This window comes from Pseudopipra pipra, chromosome 3, assembly GCF_036250125.1.
Source record: "Pseudopipra pipra isolate bDixPip1 chromosome 3, bDixPip1.hap1, whole genome shotgun sequence".
Lineage (NCBI taxonomy): Eukaryota > Metazoa > Chordata > Aves > Passeriformes > Pipridae > Pseudopipra > Pseudopipra pipra.
In genome coordinates, this window is record NC_087551.1 from 58,148,341 (window position 1) to 58,169,188 (window position 20,848).

A 20,848-nucleotide genomic window follows, 5' to 3' on the forward strand; every position below is an offset into this window, starting at 1 on the left:
TTTTACATCACTGTATGTTAGTAGTGAGCTGTCGTTGGCTTAAATCTTGCTGCAGAGGTGAATAAGCTGAGTGCTCCAGGGCAAAGCATTGGGAAATGTGGAAGGTTTTTAGTTTTCCTTGTTTGTCTTCAGGTCTTTGAAAACTGTCTGGTGCTGAAATGCTCTGATCTGCAGAAATATGGGATGACCTCTCACTAGCAATGGTGAATTCTATTTCTGCAGAGAAATGTTACAAATTAGATGTTTTTGTGTATCCCTTATCTTTTAGGCTGAATCTGCTATGCCAAAAGTGGTGTTGGACAGCATGTCTCTGTACTGGGATATATGTTTTATAGACCGAGTTGAAAACAGGAGACTTAGCCTGTACTGACCTGGATTAAAAGCACATGAGACTGAAAAATGAGTTCTGAATGAGTCATCTCACTGTGACTGGAAGTGACTGGTTAGTAGTGAATTTGAATCACAAAGTCATCTTTACTGGGAGATCCTAATAATGGAAGCTGATCACAGCTCTTTAAGTGAGCTCAGGTGTCTATCAACAAAAGAGAATATCTTTTTTTTTATGTTGCAGTTTTTAACTTGCTGCTTAGAGGTTGAAGATGGGTCCAACACTGCTGCCTTTCAAGCTCCCACGCTCTGTGTCCTGCTGGCATAAAAACAACACCGGTTTTTATCTCTTGTGCCAAGGACTCTTCTGTGTTTTAGAAAGTGTTCCTTAGAATTGACCCTGGAAACCTGGCACTCCCAGTTATGTCTGTGTATTCACTTATGCAGTGAGAGCTAGGTAGTCTATACATTATAAAGCTTTATGAAGGTGAACCAGCTCCCAGCTGATAAGAGAATAAAGTCACAAAATCTAAGTACTTTAAAAAAATGACCATATTTGTCAAACTTTGAAAGGATGGTCCATTTTTACTCTTACTCTGGGCCTTGAGTTTGAGGGAATCTAGTTCCTTGAAACACTTGATTTCTCAATTATTAGAAATTTATATAATTCTTATCTTAGTACCAGTGAAAAAATCCCATACTTTTCCTTCTGGCTAGTTTAAATGTCTGGAACTAGTGGCAATTGGATCATGAAAAAAGAGGAAAAGAAAGAACTGAGTTTTGAAAAGTGTGTACTAGGAATTGGGACAAAGCAGAAATGAGGATTTAGGTGGTTGGTTTTCCCCCTCCCCAGTATTGATTGTTACTAATAGTACTATTTGATCAAGGTACTCTTAAAGGCAAGGAAAAAGGAAGTGCATCTGTGCATACGGATTTCAAAGCAAACTCAGCAACAGATATCTTTATAACATTTTGGCACAACTGGTATCTTGCCAAACAGGTAAAATATATATCAATAGGTCAGGTTATATTTGACAATAAAGGGCAGCTGAAGCATGAGAGCTAGGAAATAAAGATGCAGCTTATAACAGACCTCAGATTTTCCTGGATGGTTCCTTTAATTAGCATGAAATGTCTTTGCTAGAGGAACGTTTTATACCTATGATGCAGTCATTTCAATTAGGTAACCGCATCACTGATAGAAAAAAAAATATTTCTTATTTTCATTAGCATTATTGTATTGGGAAAATATGAATAAACCCTCCTTTCATTATGGCACATCAGGTCCTTTTATTCATACCTAGAATTTTGTGTAGAATATCCTTGGCATATATTTAATTATCCACAGAAATTTTAATTTTTTTTAATGCTGATTTGATATAAACATAATGGCAACCTCCTGGGGTATAGCTCAATGAAAAATATTGGGTACCTACCTGTCTGTTTTTGGAAAGGCTCAGGTTTTTGATGATACAAGCAGTATGTCCAACAATCACAGGGTCTGTTTTATGCACCGACAGTAACATCCCCAGGCTCTGCAGTAGCTCAGCACATGCCAGAGTGTCCTGAGAAGAGTAACCGGTATCTCAGTTACATCCAATATGGACAACATATCGCAGCTTCACACAGCTATAGACAGGTCAATCTCAGCTCTGAAAGAAGAGCATTGGTTAGCTCATTTAAACCAATGATGTGGCTAGGTCCAGTGCTTTTTCTCTCAGATATGGTCTACTGACTGGCACTGATGTACAGAGCACTTGCTGTGTAAGGCTGGAGTCTTTAAGGTCCTGTATTTTATCTTTGTTTGCACATCAATTCCTTCCCAGAAGTTGTTCATAGTCAGGGGAAGGGACATGTGATCCCGACTGGAAGAAGTAGTCAATGTGAAAGGCAGAAGTACGTGGTGAAGTAGCTGCAGCAGTGTGTCCTTGAGTACCTCAGCAATTTACCTTGCCTACAATAATGGGCTGTGTTTTTTAGGCCAAGTTTGTAATGAGGCACCACTTTAGTAACATGTTCTGAACAACATCTGAGTTTAAACATATATTTCTCTGCTGTCTGATGGATATTTTAGAAGGACTTTACTAAGTATCTCTCTCTGAATGTAATCTTCCTCCAATTACCACTAATATTAATTGAATCATTGAATGGTTTGGGTTGAATGGGACCTTTAAGATCATCTAGTTCAAACCACCCTCCTGTGGGCAAGGACACCTTCCACTAGACCAGGCTGCTCACAGCCCCATCCAACGTGACTTTAAACGCTTCCAGGGATGGAGTATTCACAACTTCGCTGGGCAACCTGTTCCAGTGCCTCACCATCCTCACAGTAAATAACTGTTTCTCCTAATATCAAATCTAAATCTACTGTCTTTCAGTTTGAAGCTGTTACCCTTTGTCCCATGGTATCAGATCTGAGTTTGGATTACTGCCCAGGTAGTTGCCTGAATAACAGTATGGATTAAGAGGGCACTGCTGTTTGTAAGAGAAACCTGACCTCAGCCAGCTTTGGATGAGGTCTGCAGTTAAAAGCAAAAGATTTCCTCTTGGGAGTGTTTTTTTCTTTCAGTCTCCTTCCCTTAGGAATTTGAGTTCTTTATGCAGTTCTTCTATTTGTTTGCAATGAATTATATCATTTGTACTACTTAGAAACTGAGGCACATTAGCAGGGGAGTTCAATATAAAACAAATCATTGGTCCTGTATGTAGTTGCGAAAAATTGCATAATTCTGAAACCTGTGAAATGTCAGGATTGCTAAAGTAGCGTTGAAAGGCAGATGTCTTTAAAAGTTAAGTTTAACTTGCATCTTTCTTTTACTTAGGTTAAATTGCAAAAGTGTATCTTATTTTCTTTTAATATCAGCTGACATCTTCATTTAACATTTATTTTAAACACTGTCACAACTAGCTATCCTAAAATAAAAGATGAAAATAAATGGAAAGGGCAGTGCTATGTCTAAACTCAGGGCATTTAAGGAATCCTATATGCCGACATGACTAAATTTTCTTTAATCTTATTTTTCCTTCTCTTCAAAGGCAGAAATAATATAAATTTAGATAATCTAATTAAGTTACCATTGATGACTGTTTTCTATGCTTTTGGACCCGGTGTCCTCTTTTATATGTAATCCCATCAACTAAGATACTTGTATTTGATTTGCTACGGCCTGAGAGGAGGAAATTTTCTGTGGACTATAAATAAACTTTCTAATTTAAAATTACTTCCCTGCCAGATTCTTTTGTTTATTTAGGACCTACATTAGCAAGTGACAGTACTTTGAATTTTGCTGAACCTCTTTCTTTGCCTGGAATATGGTTGGGATCCAGATTTACTTTTCTGGCTCAATCCTGCACAGTGCAAGAGAATCATGAGAAAACTGTGAGTAAAAATAGATTGAGTGGTTCAGATGGATATTGATGTCATTTCCTCCAATTTTAGAATATTTTTTTAAAAAGGCAAGGAAAAGCATTCTAGCAGCAAGTGTGCTTACAATTGCAGTGCTGCACTTGTACTCCTTACACAGAGATTTCTTGACAAGATAAATATTGCCCCTGTTTACCAGTTAGCAAGAAGGGAAGACAAAGTTATTTTGTACCTGGAATGGAGAGTCAGTGGCACCATCTGCAGTAGACAGACCTCTGCCAGCCTGACTTCCAGGTCTTTGCTTAAAGGAATTTGAATCAAAAGACTGTTTTCTCACAAAGGTTGATTCTTTAGTGTTTCAGGGTTGGGCTGTCCTTGGGAGAACTGAATAAAATTCCCCCTGCAAGAGGGAAGTTTTCCAGCTCTTGCTGGGAATCCCTGTCAACAGCCTGGTCAGGGGATAGGAAAAAAGGGGCTGAAGCAGGGAGAGGAGCTCCTGTGAAACATTCCTGGGTGTTTGCTTCATGGTAACGAAGGGGCAGATGGATTCTGCCCCATTGTATCCTGGGTAGTATTTGTAATAATTCAAGCATCACTTGACTTGGTTGTAAAGGTTAGCTTTGTTCAGTGGTTTGTTTTCTAACAGTTGTTCCCATGGAGAAGTCCCTCTTTCACTCACAGTGAATTCAGCCTGAGTTAGAGAAAGAAACTTTGAAAAGATTTGAAAAACAGGGCAGAAAAGGCATGGAGGTGGGGAGCCAGGATATGAGTAAGGATAGGTCAACCTCTTCTCAGAGTGCCCTGGGCTCGCTTGCACAAAGCAGCAACATTCAGTAGTCAGGGACAGCCGTGTTTGCTTGCTAAAACAAATTTTGAGATGTAGGTATTTCTCACTGGAGAATAAAGCCTCAAAGGGTGATGCTTTGCTTTCCAGTCTCCTGCTGCTGATCCTTTTCCCCCAAGAAGGATGGTCTGTTTCATTGCTGGTGTAACAAGGCTGAGCTCCCAGTGCCTTTGCTCCCACTGACGCTGCACCATGGCTCTTTGTAGGTGGGGGTTTGAAGCACTGGTAAAGACAACTTTCAGGATCAGGGAGGAGAGGATTTGCAGGTACTCTTTGCTGGGACAAGAAAAGCAAAAGTGAGGGAAGTGGTCACAGCACTAAGCCTGCCAGAGTTCAAGAAGTGTTTGGGTGATACTCTCATGGTATGACGCTTGTGGATGATCCTTTGCAGGGCTGAGAGTTGGACTCGATGATCCTTTTGGGTCCCTTCCAACTCAGCATATTCTCTGATTCTGTGAGGACAATGTTCCAGCATAATGCCTCATACTGAGTAATGTTTTTACTGTGCAAATAGCCTCCAATTAATTTAATGTATTACAGTAGTAAGCTTGTTGAGGGCAAATTGTGTTTTGATTGTATGAGGCAGTTAGACAAGCAATGAGGATGTTTGGTGCTCATGCAGCCAGCACAAAACCTGTGAAGCCACTGTGCCTTTGAATAGCTCTAGTTGCTACTTCCCAGGCATTGAATTTACCCATTTTTTAATCATGTCCCAGAGTCAGACGAGGTGCAATTTGGTTTGCACTGTGCTGTGTACAGGAAACTGAGCTGCTTGGCACCAAGCTTCCAATTCCCAGAAAAAAAATTCCAATCAGACTATTTAATCCACAAGAAGCACCTAAGGCCACCTATGGTTATTCAGATTGTCATTACTGTTCAAAGCAGGAAAGATTCTCACTTTTTTTTGCTTTATGCACCCAACCTCTGACTATCTTAAAATGTTTTTGTTAGCTTAAAACACCTATCGAAAACTTTTTACATCCATGTTCCTAAGGATGTCTTTAATTAAAGAGAAAGCAGATTTAAAAATAATAATAATTTGTCAATATTTGCTGTAGTTTATTTCTAGTCAGACTTCTTCATGTATTTGCACTGTTAATGGTGGTGTTTACCCAGATCATGGGCAAAAGAACCATTCTGTAACTAAGGACATGAGGATATACAGTCCTAGTAAAAGTCCCAATGAATTAGCTAAAGATAGACAGGATTTCAAATTCTATTAGTCCCTCTTGTTGTTTTGATCCTAATTCAAAAAGTGTACTTATGAATAAAACTGTCCATTTAGAGAGGTAATGCATATTTGCCCTTTATTTTGCACTGATGCACTTTAAATGAGTGCTCTAAATAAGTTTCTCTGCTTTTCAGTCTATGGGGAAGTTCTGTAGCCAAGAAATAACTTCCTTGGTTGCCCCCGTGGTGGCAGTCTCTCACGGTGCTATGCATGTCTCCTCCCCCTTGTACACCCATGTGGCGACCTATGGTCTGGGGACTGAGGGGACCATAGGGAGTTGCAGGGAGCACAAAGCAGTAGCCACACATCCAAGGAATCTGACACCCATCTCTCCCTCTACTCTCTCACTGGTCTCTTCTTTGCATCCCACTCACCACAACAGATGGCTCGTTGGGTAGTTAGTGACAGTGCAAATGCAGTAAACAAAGCCTTGTTATTTTTGGGTGGGAAAGAGAAGGGTTGGGAAGTCTCCCAGAGCCTATTGGTCATTCTCAAAATCCATTTCACATGCAGTTTTGCCATAACAGAGTGTAACCCCAGGCCAGAACTACTCCTTCCCTTCTATTCTTGGGAAATGACCTCCCCTACCTGGTTGTGCAGGTGCTGGGACAGTATCCAGAGCAGAGCGATGGAGGCACGACGCACGTCCTCACTGCCAGATGCCAGGAGAGAGCACAGCTTGGACAGGACATTCTCAGCAACCATCTCGGCCTGGATGTCCGCTGGTTTGGGAAAATGACTGAGTCAGGGAGGTTCAGAGCACTGCAAGGAGGCATTCAGGCTCTGACTCAAACAGTTGACTGTGCCTCAGTGATCAAATTAGAGGGCACCTCCCCATCTCCACAAGATGGGACGACGCTAGATGTTCAGTTAAAAAAATAAACCCTCATTCATTCTGGCTTCTTTTCCTGAGGGATTAATATAAGCCTGATGGCAGAATGTAGGTTTGGACACCCTCAGTCTGTATCTGAATATCAAAAAGAAGAATGAGGGGAATTTTCTGAGTCCATCATTGGCATAAGGCCAGGTAAGAAGGTGGCAGCTTCTGCTGTACAGACAGAAAGACCTCCCCAAGCACCATCTATCAAGCAGAGTTATAGTTGCCAGGGGAGAGATCAGCCATCCCACTGAATTGTTATACCTCACTTGTCTCTGCAACCTCAGCAAGTGCTTTTGGACACTAAAAGGCCCTGTCAGAGCAGCTAGCAGATGGCGAGGCAGATCTAAATGGTCAAGCAGACCAGGGGGCTTCAACTGCACCAAGGAGCAGCGCAGCGGTTCTTTCACTCTCAGCTCCATTATAATTGTGATTGCTTGAAAATTAAGCACCTCTACATTTTCTAGATGAACAACTCTACCCTGGACTGTGGGGCTTTAGCACTGAGCGTGCCAGTCCTCCACTTTCGTCTCCTAAGTATGTCACAGAAATGAAACCTGGACATTTAATAGGATAGTTTTTTTTAAGCTGATGACAAATGCTTGGGAGAAAATTATCTTTAATGATAGACAGAATCATGCCTTGGGAGAAGACAGGTCCCCTCAAGCAGCAATTTCGGGAGACATTCTCCCTCCTAATCGGGTTTAATGCTTAGGAAATGTGGAAGGGAGAAAAACTTAGCAACTTACTAGGGCTCTGTGCATAAGAAGACCTCTTCTGCCTTTCTCACTTTTTCCAGATATTTCCCCTCGCTACCTGGGAGCTCTGAGGCAGATTTAGTTAGGATATGCACCGCACCCCCCTCTTCCCTTAACATCCAGTTAAAATGTAGAAAAGAGGGTATCTCTTTGCTTTCAATATGAAAAGTTCCCAGCCCACTGTGCTTACTCTGAAAGGCAGAGAAAGAAAGAAATAGTGTGGTTTGTTTATCTCCAAGATATTGCTTACCACTGATAGCCAAATTTCTTAGGCAAACACATGCCTGGCTTGAAACCTGCTTGTGCCAAAGAGGGAAAAAAAAAAGGAATGAGAGAAGGAGAAAAAGAGCAGTTTCAGTAATGCATGTTCTTGCCTATTGTACACAAAATAAACATGACAACTCTAACTTCAGAGAATATATTTTGGCATATGATTTTTTTCAAAGTTTTGATGAATTTTCTTCAACCTCTTAGTATCAGTCATCCTGTTGTTGATGAAGAAGAGCCAATGGGGTTCAGATGTTGGTTTTGGTTTAGAATGTCAGATAAGTTACAGGAAAATGAAGGGAAAGGAATTGTCCCATTTGCTTTGCCTTTTTTTCGCCTCCCTTCTACACAGTGTTTGAGGTTCCACCCTTTAAATCCTGTACTGTGGCTTATTGAAGTTCCTTTGATGTGACTCCCAGCAAAGCAAAATTTTCAGGATGTTATTCCTCAAAGCTATATAGTAAAAGTTCCAGATACCAAAAATTAAAAAAAGTAGCATGAAAGATGCTTGACACCTCCTGTCACAGACATAATGATCAAAGACAGAGCCTGGACAGGGCACTTCACACATGTAGTTTCAAGTTAATAGCATACAGGCCATCCTAGTCTAATGGAAGTGTCCAGGGCAGTGGAACAACTTTAATGATTTCCCTTTGCTTTCTCCATACATTGACCTTGTAGAACCTATGTACCTTCTAATACAGCTGTCTTTTCTCATGGGTACCTGTACAGTAGGTAAGCAGAATGGTGTGAGGCTGAAAACTGGAAGCCCAAGTTTATAGCTCTACTTCAATGCTAAGCCTTTACACAAAGGAAAAGCTACAGCTTTACCTTGTCCACAGAAGAGGATAGGAGAGAGATGAGTGTCCGTAGCAGGAATCTGTCACCGGGTCTCAGCAAGGCTTTGTGGTGCTGAACGTTGGCTGCCATGTTGCTTAGGGCAGCACAGCTGTAATACTGCAAAGGACCAAGAAAAAGAGTAGAGAGAGAGGAGGTCACAGTGGTGTCATGTTGAAGAGAATACAAATAAATTGGAGAAATGCTCATATTTAGAGCTGAAGAAAATAAAAGTGCTTTTTCATCTTAAGGGTGTTTATTGGGTGGATACAACATGCTGCAGCTACTGCAGCAGTCCTGCTGTGGCATGTTGTACAAACTCATTAGGACCCTGGCTATTTGGGAATGTCCTGCGCTGCTGCAACGACATGGCTGCTGGCATCCAGGTCATCTGCATTTACTATATTATATGTTTCCATTGATTTACTTAAGCTGGATGTAGTTATTGCCTAGCATGCCAAGAGATCCTTTCCAAAGGATTTAAGTATTAACGCTGGGGAGGACTATACATATAGGAGTACGTATTATTGGAGAGATATAATTAGAAGAAACAGGTTGAACTGGAGACAAGGAAATTTTAAGATGAATCTCAGAGAAACCTGAAAATGCTGAGGCAGTTTGCAGAAAGCAATTCCAGAGGGTCCATCCCTTCAGACATTTAAAAAAAAACCTGAATAGAGATAATAAAACTGATGGAGAAAACTATTCTGTGCTACTCAGAGGACTGAATGAACAAACTAACAGATGGTAAGGCTTACAACTCTGATTCAAAGTTTTTTCATCACCATACTTTTGAACCAAGTACAGTTCTCTGCTGAGTATGCAGAATCACAAAGAGGTATCTTTGGTAGGCATAAAAGAAGATTTCCAGATATTTACAATGATAAGAAAAAGATCTTCACAAGTTACGTGTTCTCAGAACACTTAGCAAAATTGCTTAGAGTGGAAGATCAAAGTTAGGATGCAAAAAACCCAAAACAAACAAAAGAAAAAGACCCCAAAAAACACCAACCAATGAACCAAAAAAAAAAAAAAACCAAACCAAAAAACCAGAGGAAGAGACTATCTGCAACTTGTCTGATGATCTGAAAGACATAAGAAGGTAGGCACACAACAATTCTGTTCATGCATTAATGTGTGCTGGCAGACACGCTTCTGCATCATAAACTTTCTCCTGAGGAGCTAGACAAGTTGAGTATTTTGAATATGCATTATCTGACTGAGCTGAGTTTCACCAAAATGCTCTCATATGTTTTCTAACTTCTTTAAAGAAACCTTCCCTCCTGTCCACCTTTTCACTTCTACAGACTGACGTCTGCGCTCTCCTTACAGTCACACTGTTACTGTTTTAAAATGTGACCTGTTTGAGCCATACCTGCACTTCTGAGTCAGGAGATTCCAGCAGCAAGGCAAGAAGTGGTAGGGCTCCTTCCTTGCATAGGACCTGTTGGATTTTCTCTGCCATTAAAAAGGAAAAAAAAAAGTACTGTAAATGTGTCTTTCCCCTCTCCTCCTTCTTATCTGGAGGCACCGTTCAAAAGGGGTAAGCACAATCCTTGGATTCTAGAAAGTGCTGAGGTCCAAATATATGCCAGCCAGTGTGACTGGAGAGTATATAATTTAGAGCTTGTGCAATATTGCAGTTTGCAGATATTTTAGCAAAATAACTAGCAGGCTGCCTGATTAAGCTTTTGCTGGTTTTATGCTAAAAACTGTTCTGAGGATCATTATCACTAGAGAAGCTGAAAAGCCTCAGATATTGTCTTCACCATGTTTTCTGTGCTTCAAAACCAAATTCTTTTAAAAATTCTAAATAATAACAGAATTGTATTGCCAAGTGTATAAGTTGTTGCCAACAGTTTCTTTCCACAAGGTAGAGTTAAGAGGTGTTACTCATGACTTTATCATTTAACTCTGTGGAATAATGGTATCATCTAGGTAGGAGAGATTTAATGCTGGTTCGTTTCAGAGTTAATGTATGGTTGTGTACATATAATTGCAGAGGACCAAATAACTGCTTTTGATAAAGCTGTTAGCAGATATCCCAGGAGCCTTTAATGTCTGACCCATAATAGTTATATTTTGCATATTCCAACATCAAGTTAGTTAGAACAAGTAAAAAGTTTGTAGAACTTGATTTTGTTTGATAAGATTCTGAGGTTGCTTCAAAGTACTACCAAATGTGCTGCTAAATTTTATGCCAAGTTATGTTTTTAACAAATGTTTTTGGTTCTTTTTTCTATTTCTTTGATTATTTAAGTATTCATACACTAGCCTCTCGGAGTTGAAAATCAATCCTTTCTGTTTTGCTATTAAGCAAAAAAAGGCCTGTATCAGCTAAACTTAAATTATCAACCTATGGTATCAACATGAATGCCATATGCAGAGGAAATGACGCTTAGATATGCTTTAATCTTGTTTTAACCCTTTTGGATTGTTTTTCTATCAGTGAGAAATTTTCCTTCAGCAATTTAGGTAAACCATTAGTCCGAAAGTACCTGATTGTGTGAGGTTGAGAACAGCACCAACTGCATTTTGTTGGACTCTGGGATCATAGGACTTGGCAAGAGACAGTAGGGGTGTAACTCCTCGAGCAGCACCAATAGCCTCTCGGTTGGACTCTGGAGAAAAGAATCAGACAAAGAAAAAAATACTTAGTGCCATCCTACTGTGAGCCAGGAGCAGGACAACTAGCAGGACTTGTCCTTCGGTGTTTGTTTCTCTGATTCTTTGGTATATATCAAAATTTCTCCACATCCTCAAAGGAAACTGTTAAAAATTCCAAGAATAGAAAGAAATTCCAATAGGAAAGAAACCAACTCATGAGTTCTGGATTAGTTACAGATCATAGCTGGTTCAATGCTTTTGTTTTGTGACTAGGATAAATTTAAAAAAAGGACTGTAAGTACCCTTAAACAGGTTAACAAAGTGTCATACTTGCCTCATACCCTTGGTATGTCTGATCAAGCTATTCACAGTGTGACAACAAAAAACTACATAATTAACTGCAGGTAAGATTGAATTCATTTAGTAGGGCATATTCAGGGCCAATTTCTCTCTTTGAATGTCCCTAAGTCACTCCTTTGACAGCTACAAACAATGCAGAGGTTTCTAAAGACAGAATTTGATTTAACCACTGAAATTTGAAAATATGCTTCTTCTCTGAAGTGCTGGTGATTCCTTGCATGGCAATGCATGAAGTTGTACAGTTGTATCCTGGAGTAGAAGGAGAATTCAAAGAAATCTGCAGAGTCCCTTGAGACTCCTGGATAAAAACTGGGGGAAAAACCCAAACCCTATAATACTTAATGCTGTAAAATTAACTATATACAATAAAATACTATATAACATATTTATATACTATGTATATAAGCATACTACATATGATGAAGTTATACTATGTTATGAAATATAATTTAGAAGAAAGAATCTGCTTTTAGTTCTGAACTTCCTGAGGGTAGCCTCAGCTGTGCCGTACAGAAGGGAATCCTTCTATTATGCTCTTCCTTACCCCTTTACCATGAGGCCATCAAAACATTGGCAACAAGTAACCTGCTGCCACACTAAGACAACTATGGTCCTCTCCCCTTTACTATCTTATTTCTATCTCTATATTTTCTGTATTTGTATCTTATAAGCACATTAGTGGCTAATTTTGAAAAAATAAGGTGTTGGCAGTGGTGTTCTTTAATGTTGATGAGATTTATATGGGAATTAGACCATTGATTAATTCTCTTCATGCCATAGTATACTGCAGACTATTCTATAAAAGGAAAAAGCAAAGTCTACATCTTTCATTGTTTATATAAGCCAAACTGCCACTGAAGACCATAGGAGTTTTAGTAGAGTATTTCTTCATTTACATATATTTATAGACAGTTTAAACAATGGCCAGTCTCTGGAAGTTTGCTGAGAGAAACATGAAGCAGAACAGAACAAAAAAAAAAGAAGGTATTCAGATAAGATCAAGTCTTCAGGTACCAACTAACTTAGGGAGTTATGAGAACAAAACTCTTATTTTTATACCTGGAGCCTATCTAATAGGGAACTGGCACAAACAGATAATCCAGGATATTTATTCAAGTATAGTTCAGATAGCACCAGTTTAATATACCAAGACAAGTAATCTTCTGTCATCATATGAGTATTTTATACTCAAGGAAAAACCTTTTATCCTGGAAAAACATTTTGAGTGAAATAATTGTTCTGGGAAGGGTAATGTATTTAAAAATAGCTTTTCCACGTAGGAAGCTATTATTCTGGTGAAATATTCTGGTCCATTTCATAGACAAGCCTTCCTCTAATCTAAGCCACCTACATACTATTCTTTTGTTTCCCTCAGCAGAAGCAGAAGTTCTTTTGTGTGGCTCCAAGTGATGGAAACCAGTCTGGTGTGATGTAAATTAATCAGCTGAGTGAAAAAGGTAAAAGGATTGAGAATTCAGGTATCACTGCTTCCTTCGCTCTTGCACACAATACACTCCATGAATGTTTGTAAATGTGGGAGAGAACCTCATATTTGAGCAAAGGAATTAGAGCCATTTGGACTTCGGCAAATTCTTTCTTCCATCTAGATGGATATTGTGGATGAACACTGTTTTGTCAACTTATGACAGACTGGTTGGAGAGACCTATCTCACCAAGATGTGTAACTGTACTATCAATGCTGTCAGAGATGAGGCAGGCTAGATCTAGATGTTTCTCTCTTGGACCACCTGTTTATCTTAAATAATGCAGTCCCTCCGCTGATGCCCCTTGGAATGGTTTTTGAAGGAAACCACGTGTTCAGATGCTGCTCTAAAGTAGGGAAATCAACAGCATCTACTCAAGCTGTGTTTGAATAGCTCACCTCAAAACTGCATTTATAAATTCTTTCTTTCTACTCTCTGACATTTGTGTGCTTGAAAATTCTCCTATCAGAACAGCTTTGAATGTGCTCTACACTCAGTGCATCCTTGTTTTAGCTTAATGCATGTGTTCAGGCCTCCCTAAACCCTGAAGCTGTGAACATTTAGTTCTGTTCTGGTATACTTTGAGAAGAGTTCTTATACCAGAACTGATTACTTTCACTCACTGATTGAAAAGCTGCAGATAATTACAAAACGCATGTGTCCTTTTGCTGCATGGACAAATACTGGTGTTGGAACAAACTAACCTTCAAATCATGTTCATCTGAATGGGTTGGTTTGCACTTCTTATTTTTGGCTACCTATTGCAGCAGGTAAGTACCAGACAATCCAGTTTATGCATAACTTGCAGTCACATTGCTAAACAGCTTCACTGTGTGCATAGTCTTGCATGCTTGTTGCAGCAGAATTAAGACCATTCTTAGACGCAGAATTTTAGTCACCTTCAAGCTATCTAAGGATCTTCCTAATTTGATTGTGCTTCCATATCTATCTTTTTGCATTAATGGCTTACTTGAAAGACGTGACCGAACAGGATACTTTTACCAAGCAGATACTTCAAAATATCATAGTCTGTGAGTTAAAATTAAAATAAACCCTAGAGAATTGCCTCTTGCTTTAGTCTCATTGCTGTGGTAGCTAAATATCATCTGAAAAACAAACAGATAGACCCAGTCCCTCCAAATCCTGATTTAACTGGGACAGAGATACTCAACACTTATCAAATGCCAGGCAGCAACCCAGCCTATTCACTTGCAGGACTGCCTACCTTTCCTGTCTAGTTTGAAAGCTTCTTGAGAGCTTAATTTGAACTACTTGTGCTCAGAAGGACACTGGCACTTAAGGGAGTGTGCAAAGGCATTATGTGACCACCTTCAACAGGGAATGAAGGTGGACTGATTCTGGAGTAGCTGAGGGTTCCCTATATTCCAGGATAAAGATATCTAGAAGGGAGAGAGTGCCTTCAGGACTAAGTAACATCCTTAGGTCCCCAAACAAGTCACTTTCTCTGTGGGCTACTTAAAACAGGTGAACGGATATCTCTCTGTAAATTTTCAGGGCCATAACTTCACTGACCATACACAAAAAAAGTCCTTCTAGTGCCAGGTACCTAAAATTTTAGTGATGCCATGCCTAATTAAGACACTTAAATGAGGCAACTTGCATTCCACACAAAGTAATGTTGTATGCAGAATTCTTAACCTGACTGTAATAATATACAATGCCTAAAAATAAGTTCCTAAGGGAAAAGTGTTTAAAAACCTGAAAATACACACACAAAAAAAAGGTGAGATAAAATGCAGATCAGCACTTTCATGTAGTTGCATCCTGCATTCCCTTTTGCAACCTAAATACTTAAATGAGAAATGAACACTGTCATCATGCTTCTCTCAGCCTTCTGGGACAACCTCCCATTCTGTAGAGAAAAGCTGGTGGAATAAATACTACAGGGAGGGAAATAAATGTTATTCATGGTTTTTATACAAACTTGAACACAAATTGTACAGTAGAATCGCACAGTTTGCACAAGGTAGAAGTAGTCAGACTAACTTGATAACCTTTCTTTTGGTAACTCTGGTTGAACTGTCTGAATACCAGGAAAATATTTATATCATGATATGAAATATGCATAGTTAAGCAAAAGAAGTTGATGACAAATGCAAGTAGTACATGATGGATAACAAACTGACTGAAACCAAGCTGGCAACAAGATTTGCTGAATGGGAATGACCACCTGGAGTAGGCTACAAATGGAATTCCACAAGGACTGGTCTGTAGCTGGTTTTGAACCAGAAAGTTAATACAAAGGTATGAGTGCAAAACTGTCAATGCAGTGGAGGACTGGAATATTTTACAAATAACAGACAAGTTAGAAAAAACTGGAGCAACAGAAACAGAATGAAACCTTATAGTACAAAATGCAGGGATGTCCACTTGGAAACAATTGTGGTAGACCCTCAATTAATTGGTATCTGCTGGAAATTGCAGCAGAGGAGGAGAAAGACTAAGTCAGCTGCAGGATGACAACATCACCATGGCATGCTCACCAAAACGGTGGGTGTTAGTTATCATGAGATGTACCACAAAACATATTTCCCTAGGTGCCACAGCTGAAATACTGCACATTTCTGGTGACTTCGCTTTCAGAAGACATGAATTCAAAACGGAACTCCTGCAGCATTTATGTATATCTTGGGACTGTAACAAAAATGCCTGAGGTCTATGCTATCACAATACAGCAGATGCAAATGCTATGTTCATTCCTGGAACATATCATTTACACCCAGAAGGACTATGAAGATGAATGGAGACCACTTACAAGGAGTCTTAAAAGAGCTTGGCTTTCTTGGTCTAGTAAAATGAAGGAGCCTCATCAGCATAGACCAGAGAGATAGAACTACTGAAGCAAAAGCCAAGGTAGACATTAATTAAGATAAGCTGGTCATGAATATATTTAGGATGAAAATCAGAGAAAGGTTTGTAATCATAAGAGAATGAAGGTCAGAAACACTAAGAAAAATTCCTTAATTGGAATATCAAAAGGTTGAATTTATGATGTGGGAATACCAAAACTTGCTGCTGCATCTTATGACTCTTAAACCAAATGTAAATAGGTTGTTTTTTGTTGAAATGTGATCTAAGAGTTGAATGAATTCATTGCAGATGATAAAGGGAAAGAACAGCACACTCACCTGAAACAGCCAAAGTCATGATGCAGGCACAGGAATTACACTGGACAGTGGGATCCTCTGACTCAAGTAGATCCAGAATTGGCTCAAGTAAACCCATTTGAACAACTAATTCTTTGTCAACTATTCATAAATTCAGGAAAAATAATGGACAAATAAAAAAATAAATAGTTAGTGCCTCTGTGGAAAGAATATATCATTCTTATGCTTTCGGAATCTATATTATGATTATATAAAATAGATCTAAGATGGAAACAGTCTGATAGCCACTCACAGTCCCTAGCTTGGTTTGCTCGATTCCTCTTCAGACTCATGCAAGAGTGTAAGAGATGTTCAGAAGTTCTAGGGTAGAAGGTCCCAAATATTTCTGTTAGTAATTCTCTTTACAAACATAAGGGTAATTTTGGAAAGAGCAACTGCAGCTTTCCAATAGGTTCAACAATTTACTCAGCACTCCCCTCACTCTTTGTTTTTCTTCCCTTTAAATATTATTTTTTACTTGTTAATAAGTGACATGATATTATTTGCAGCAAAATCCTTTAAAAAAAGCAAAGAAAAAAGCTAGCTTCACTGAAGACTGACCCCATCTTCTGCTGTTATGGGATTGAGTGATGGAATACTTGTGGCTCAGGTGCCAGGAGTGAAGTAGTAGATGCAACAAGGACTCCGTTGACCAGGTGTGAGGTGTTCATGCCCTGTCTATCAACATAAACTTTATTGGGAAGTTTTTCTTCTGCAGATCCTATTTCAATTCCATTTGCCCTGTTAGTTACAGAAGAAAGTGAATTCTACTAAATGTTTTAACTTTTTTTTTATCTGCAAGAAATTAAGGTCCCGTTCATAAATAACAAGAAAATGAGCACTGTCTCATAGATAGAGTTTATTTCTAAAAGTTTTATCTGTTGTTTGAAAAGGCAAGTGTTGGGCTCTCAATCCAAGAACGAGAATAGAATTCCCACACCAGTCTGGGAATAATTTATCAGCTTTTGCGCACAGATTTAAGAACTCTTGCCACATGATATAATCAGCTGGAGGGATCTTATATGTCTTGGTGCCACTAGAACACGGAAAAAGTAATTTAGATTTGTGTAGACCTGGGTGTGTAGATGCACCTTCCTTCTACATGAGTCTGGCTGAAGAGATACTTTTTCACCTGAAGAGAGATGTGCTGTTAATTACTCACTGTGTCCTTCCAGCAAGAAGTTGACAAGGGACAAGGAAGACATCTGCTGCACCTCCAGGTCAGCAGACCGTAGTAAGGCATAGAAGGGTTCCAGATGCTCCACAGGCAGGGGGATGTTCACTGCAAGAAAGAGAGGAAATATTCATGAGTCTCATTGCTCACCATAGTCACATTTTTCCCTTATTGATCTTAAGCCTCATGTGCTCCCATACATAGGCTGAGTGGTATTCCCCTTCATTTAAATTCCACTGCTATTAGCAAACAGGGCAAGTTTCCTGAAAAGGTTTTTAATAATCGAGTACTTCAAAAACATCACGGGAAGGAAAGCAGTATGCCTTGCTACAAAGTAGTCATTCTGCCTCACAGCAGGTCCTTGTGTTGTGGCTACCTGCACTTTTTATACAGCAAAAAATACATGGGATAAAGTTCTTACGCCAAGTGACAGAATATTCTCTTTGAAGTAAATTTAAGACAAACAAATAGATAATAAATTGCAACCCGCTTGTTGCTGGTATTTCTACCTTTTTTTAGAGCCCAAAGTCTTGCTGGAATTTTATTTGGGATATCTAGGTTGACTCCTAACCATTTACAAATTACCTCAGGAGCCAAGTGCTCCCACAGAATAGTTGGGATAAAGGAGAATGTTTCCTTCATAAACTTTCACTACAATCTGGCCTCTAGAACTTTGTCCTCTTTCAAAAATTATATAATACAAAACATTAGCTGGTCACTATGCCCATTTCCTTCCACTATATTTTGACTGTGTTGCTCTCAGGAGATTCAGTATACACTAAGTACTTTGAGTTCTGCTGAGTTTTACAGAAGTATTACAATTACATAAATGACAGTCTTTTATAATCATAAGAGATATCTCCTCACAGCAAAACCGTGAATTGACTCTGTCTACGTGGCAATGATAGCATTTCCATTTTCCTTAGCAAACAACATAGCATGGAAAAAAAACAAACCCAAATCTTTCCTTAATAAATCAAAGGAAATTTTACAGTTGGAAATAATACTTTTATTTATAATTATGTGAAAATTTTCTAATGCACTGAGATAACTTACTGTGCTGACTCATATGCAGGTAATAGAGGGCAGCTGACTGCTGTAAACCTGGGTTTTCTGAAAAGGCTAAGGTCCTCAAGGCCTCCAGGGGGTCCTTTCCAAGGGGTGACATTTCAAAACCTAAAGATGTACAATGACAGCACAGGCTTAATTACACCTGAAAAGGGTTAGTTTACAAAAATGCATTAAAATTTATAGCCAACCAAACACATAAGGATTTTTGTACTGCAACAACTCCATAAAGCCCATCTACCCTTATTCATGTTTCCATGAGCAGAAGCAATAGATGAATTCAGAATAACATGTTCTTGGCAATGCCTCTTATAAAGCTCTCAAAGCTTTATAAAAGCAAGATAAATTATAATTTTAAACACTTTTTTTTAATGTTATCTAATATAAATGCAGGTGTTCTTGTTCTCCATAAAAATCTTTATCTTTTTCTGAATTACAGAAGATCTTTGTTAAAAAAAAATCTACTGAGTGTGGTGTTCTTAGTTATGAACTGTAGAAACAGTATATATTTTTAATTTACTACCTTTGAAGTTCACTGCGTTTTCAATCTTGGGTATTACAATAATACCCAATAATTTTTTTACAATAAAGAATTTAAGGGAATAGCAACATGGATTGGAAATAGTTTTGCCTCGGGGTCTAGCATGAGTCTACCTGTACTTAAGTATGATAGTTCCCCTATGAATAAACCAGATGTTCAACAACAGCCATCGAGCAACAGCAGTCATGCGTGACTTCTGAAAGTCACTGTATAAAATAATGTGTGGAATGGAGCAGCTGAGAGGAAAATAAAAGGGACATTGAACCAATGCTCAGTAGTATGAACTGAGCTGAAAAGGTAATGTAGTATAAATTGACTGGTGAAGCACACAATTATAAGATATGTTTTCAGGCAACAGATTAAAGCCGTGCATTAATGACTGAAATATCTCTATGAAGCATATCTAGCTACTTTACCTCCCATAGGAGAAAGAGATGTGAGGGTTGTGAGGGACAGGAGCTTTCATGCCTCTGTGCAAAACTCAGCCAATATCTCATGCCATTAGAAGCTGCTTACATGTCGAGACTAGCAAACTCCTACTTTCAGGATTAGGTAAGTGAGCTTCACAGAAGAACTGCTTCATATAAAGATCAATTTTGTTTAATAATTAACAATACACACAAAAGGAAGGACTGGCCTGTGTGTGAAGGTTTTAGAGAAAAAACCCAAAAATCTCTTCATGCGGTTTAATTCTGGTCCTTACACACTGACTACCTGAATCTTCCACATATCTCTGTTTTTGTTTGGGAGAGTGATAAAGCAGAAACCACTCAAAATCTTCACCTGCCTATAATATCAAACATTTGCCGCCCTAGCTAACAGGTGAGTATGATGATCAGTTATGAAGTCTCTCCTTGCATGCAAATTGTTCAAACACTGGCTTCCTGCTTATTATAATTTATTCAGAACTAAGGCTGGGCTTGCTCCATCTTGGAATAAAATACACAGGTGAATGTTAAAGTAAGAGGGATGTGTCTTGGTTCTCTTTGTAAGGCTTCCCTGCCTCCATCTATCTTGGCACCAGGATTTGGCCACTCAGAAAATTAACCTTGGTTCTGCTCCTTGGGTGCTGTGTATGTCCTGTCATGGACAGTGGGACCTCCCTGAAAGCACACATTGCCATCTGTCTACTGCTGTCAGAGAAGCTCTAGGCTTCCTGCTGCTGTACCCCAACTCCTGAGGATTCAAGCCAGACCAGCCTTTTGAAGACTGATCTGAGAGAAGAAAGGATCTCTCCAGGAAAACATACACTCAGTCTTTACTGGAAGCACCAGTGGGTGCTGCAAGGGGTCATTCTGGCCCCACCATTTTTTCCAGAGCACCCCTTCATTACACCTGATCTATCAGCTGAGCTGGGATACTGCCAAGACAATCTCTTATACAGTCAGGAGCATGCTAGCCTTTGAAGAAAAAGTTCAGCCGTGGAAGATCTCCACTGTATAACAAGCTAAAAGATCTGGCCCTATTCTGGGTATCAATGTCAGGATTTAACCAGTGCTTAAGGTGCAACAATTAGTGAACCATACTAGCAGCACAGGACCCACCACTTTCATGGGTAATGACACCAGCTAATACCAGCCGAGGCTAATTCACACATGTTGCCAACAACCAGCGTCACAGCAATTATTGCAAAGGTTGTTCCGCAACAGATTATTTCAAACAGCGTTAACTGTGTCACACCGAGGAAAAGAGTCTCTCCTGGTTCCCCTCACATGTTAGTTTTATGTTCCCAAAAAGGCAGGTAAAGAAATAGCAGTTTGTGTTCCACGCCTTTCACACAAATGAAAGTAAAAGGCTATGCAATTCTGTGTAGTAGCTTTAGACCAAAGTAGCCAAACTTAAAATAATATGCCCAATCAGCTGTGAGACACAGCAAAACCAAACAAGCAATGGTCCCTATCTAAGCTTGAGACAACGACTGTTTTTAGGCTGGACAACTGAC

The 20,848-nt window shown here is 39.3% G+C and overlaps 1 protein-coding gene across 3 annotated transcripts in view; it reads right to left on the reverse strand.

The window, feature by feature from the left end:
- LOC135411606 (uncharacterized) overlaps window positions 1-20,848 on the reverse strand; it is a 35,993-nt gene that overhangs the window by 9,064 nt on the left and 6,081 nt on the right. For all 3 annotated transcript variants that reach the window (XR_010429223.1, XM_064649415.1, XM_064649416.1), the window contains exons 2-10: window positions 18,354-18,473; window positions 17,286-17,405; window positions 16,106-16,225; window positions 11,004-11,126; window positions 9,881-9,963; window positions 8,500-8,625; window positions 7,652-7,697; window positions 6,355-6,488; window positions 1,764-1,892 (exon numbers count right to left, since the gene is read on the reverse strand). Coding sequence is in view for 2 of the 3 variants with exons in the window: in XM_064649415.1 (XP_064505485.1) it covers window positions 1,764-1,892; window positions 6,355-6,488; window positions 7,652-7,697; window positions 8,500-8,625; window positions 9,881-9,963; window positions 11,004-11,126; window positions 16,106-16,225; window positions 17,286-17,405; window positions 18,354-18,473 (1,001 nt within the window). In the remaining variant the exon portion in view is untranslated. The remainder of the gene's footprint in view (window positions 1-1,763; window positions 1,893-6,354; window positions 6,489-7,651; window positions 7,698-8,499; window positions 8,626-9,880; window positions 9,964-11,003; window positions 11,127-16,105; window positions 16,226-17,285; window positions 17,406-18,353; window positions 18,474-20,848) is intronic.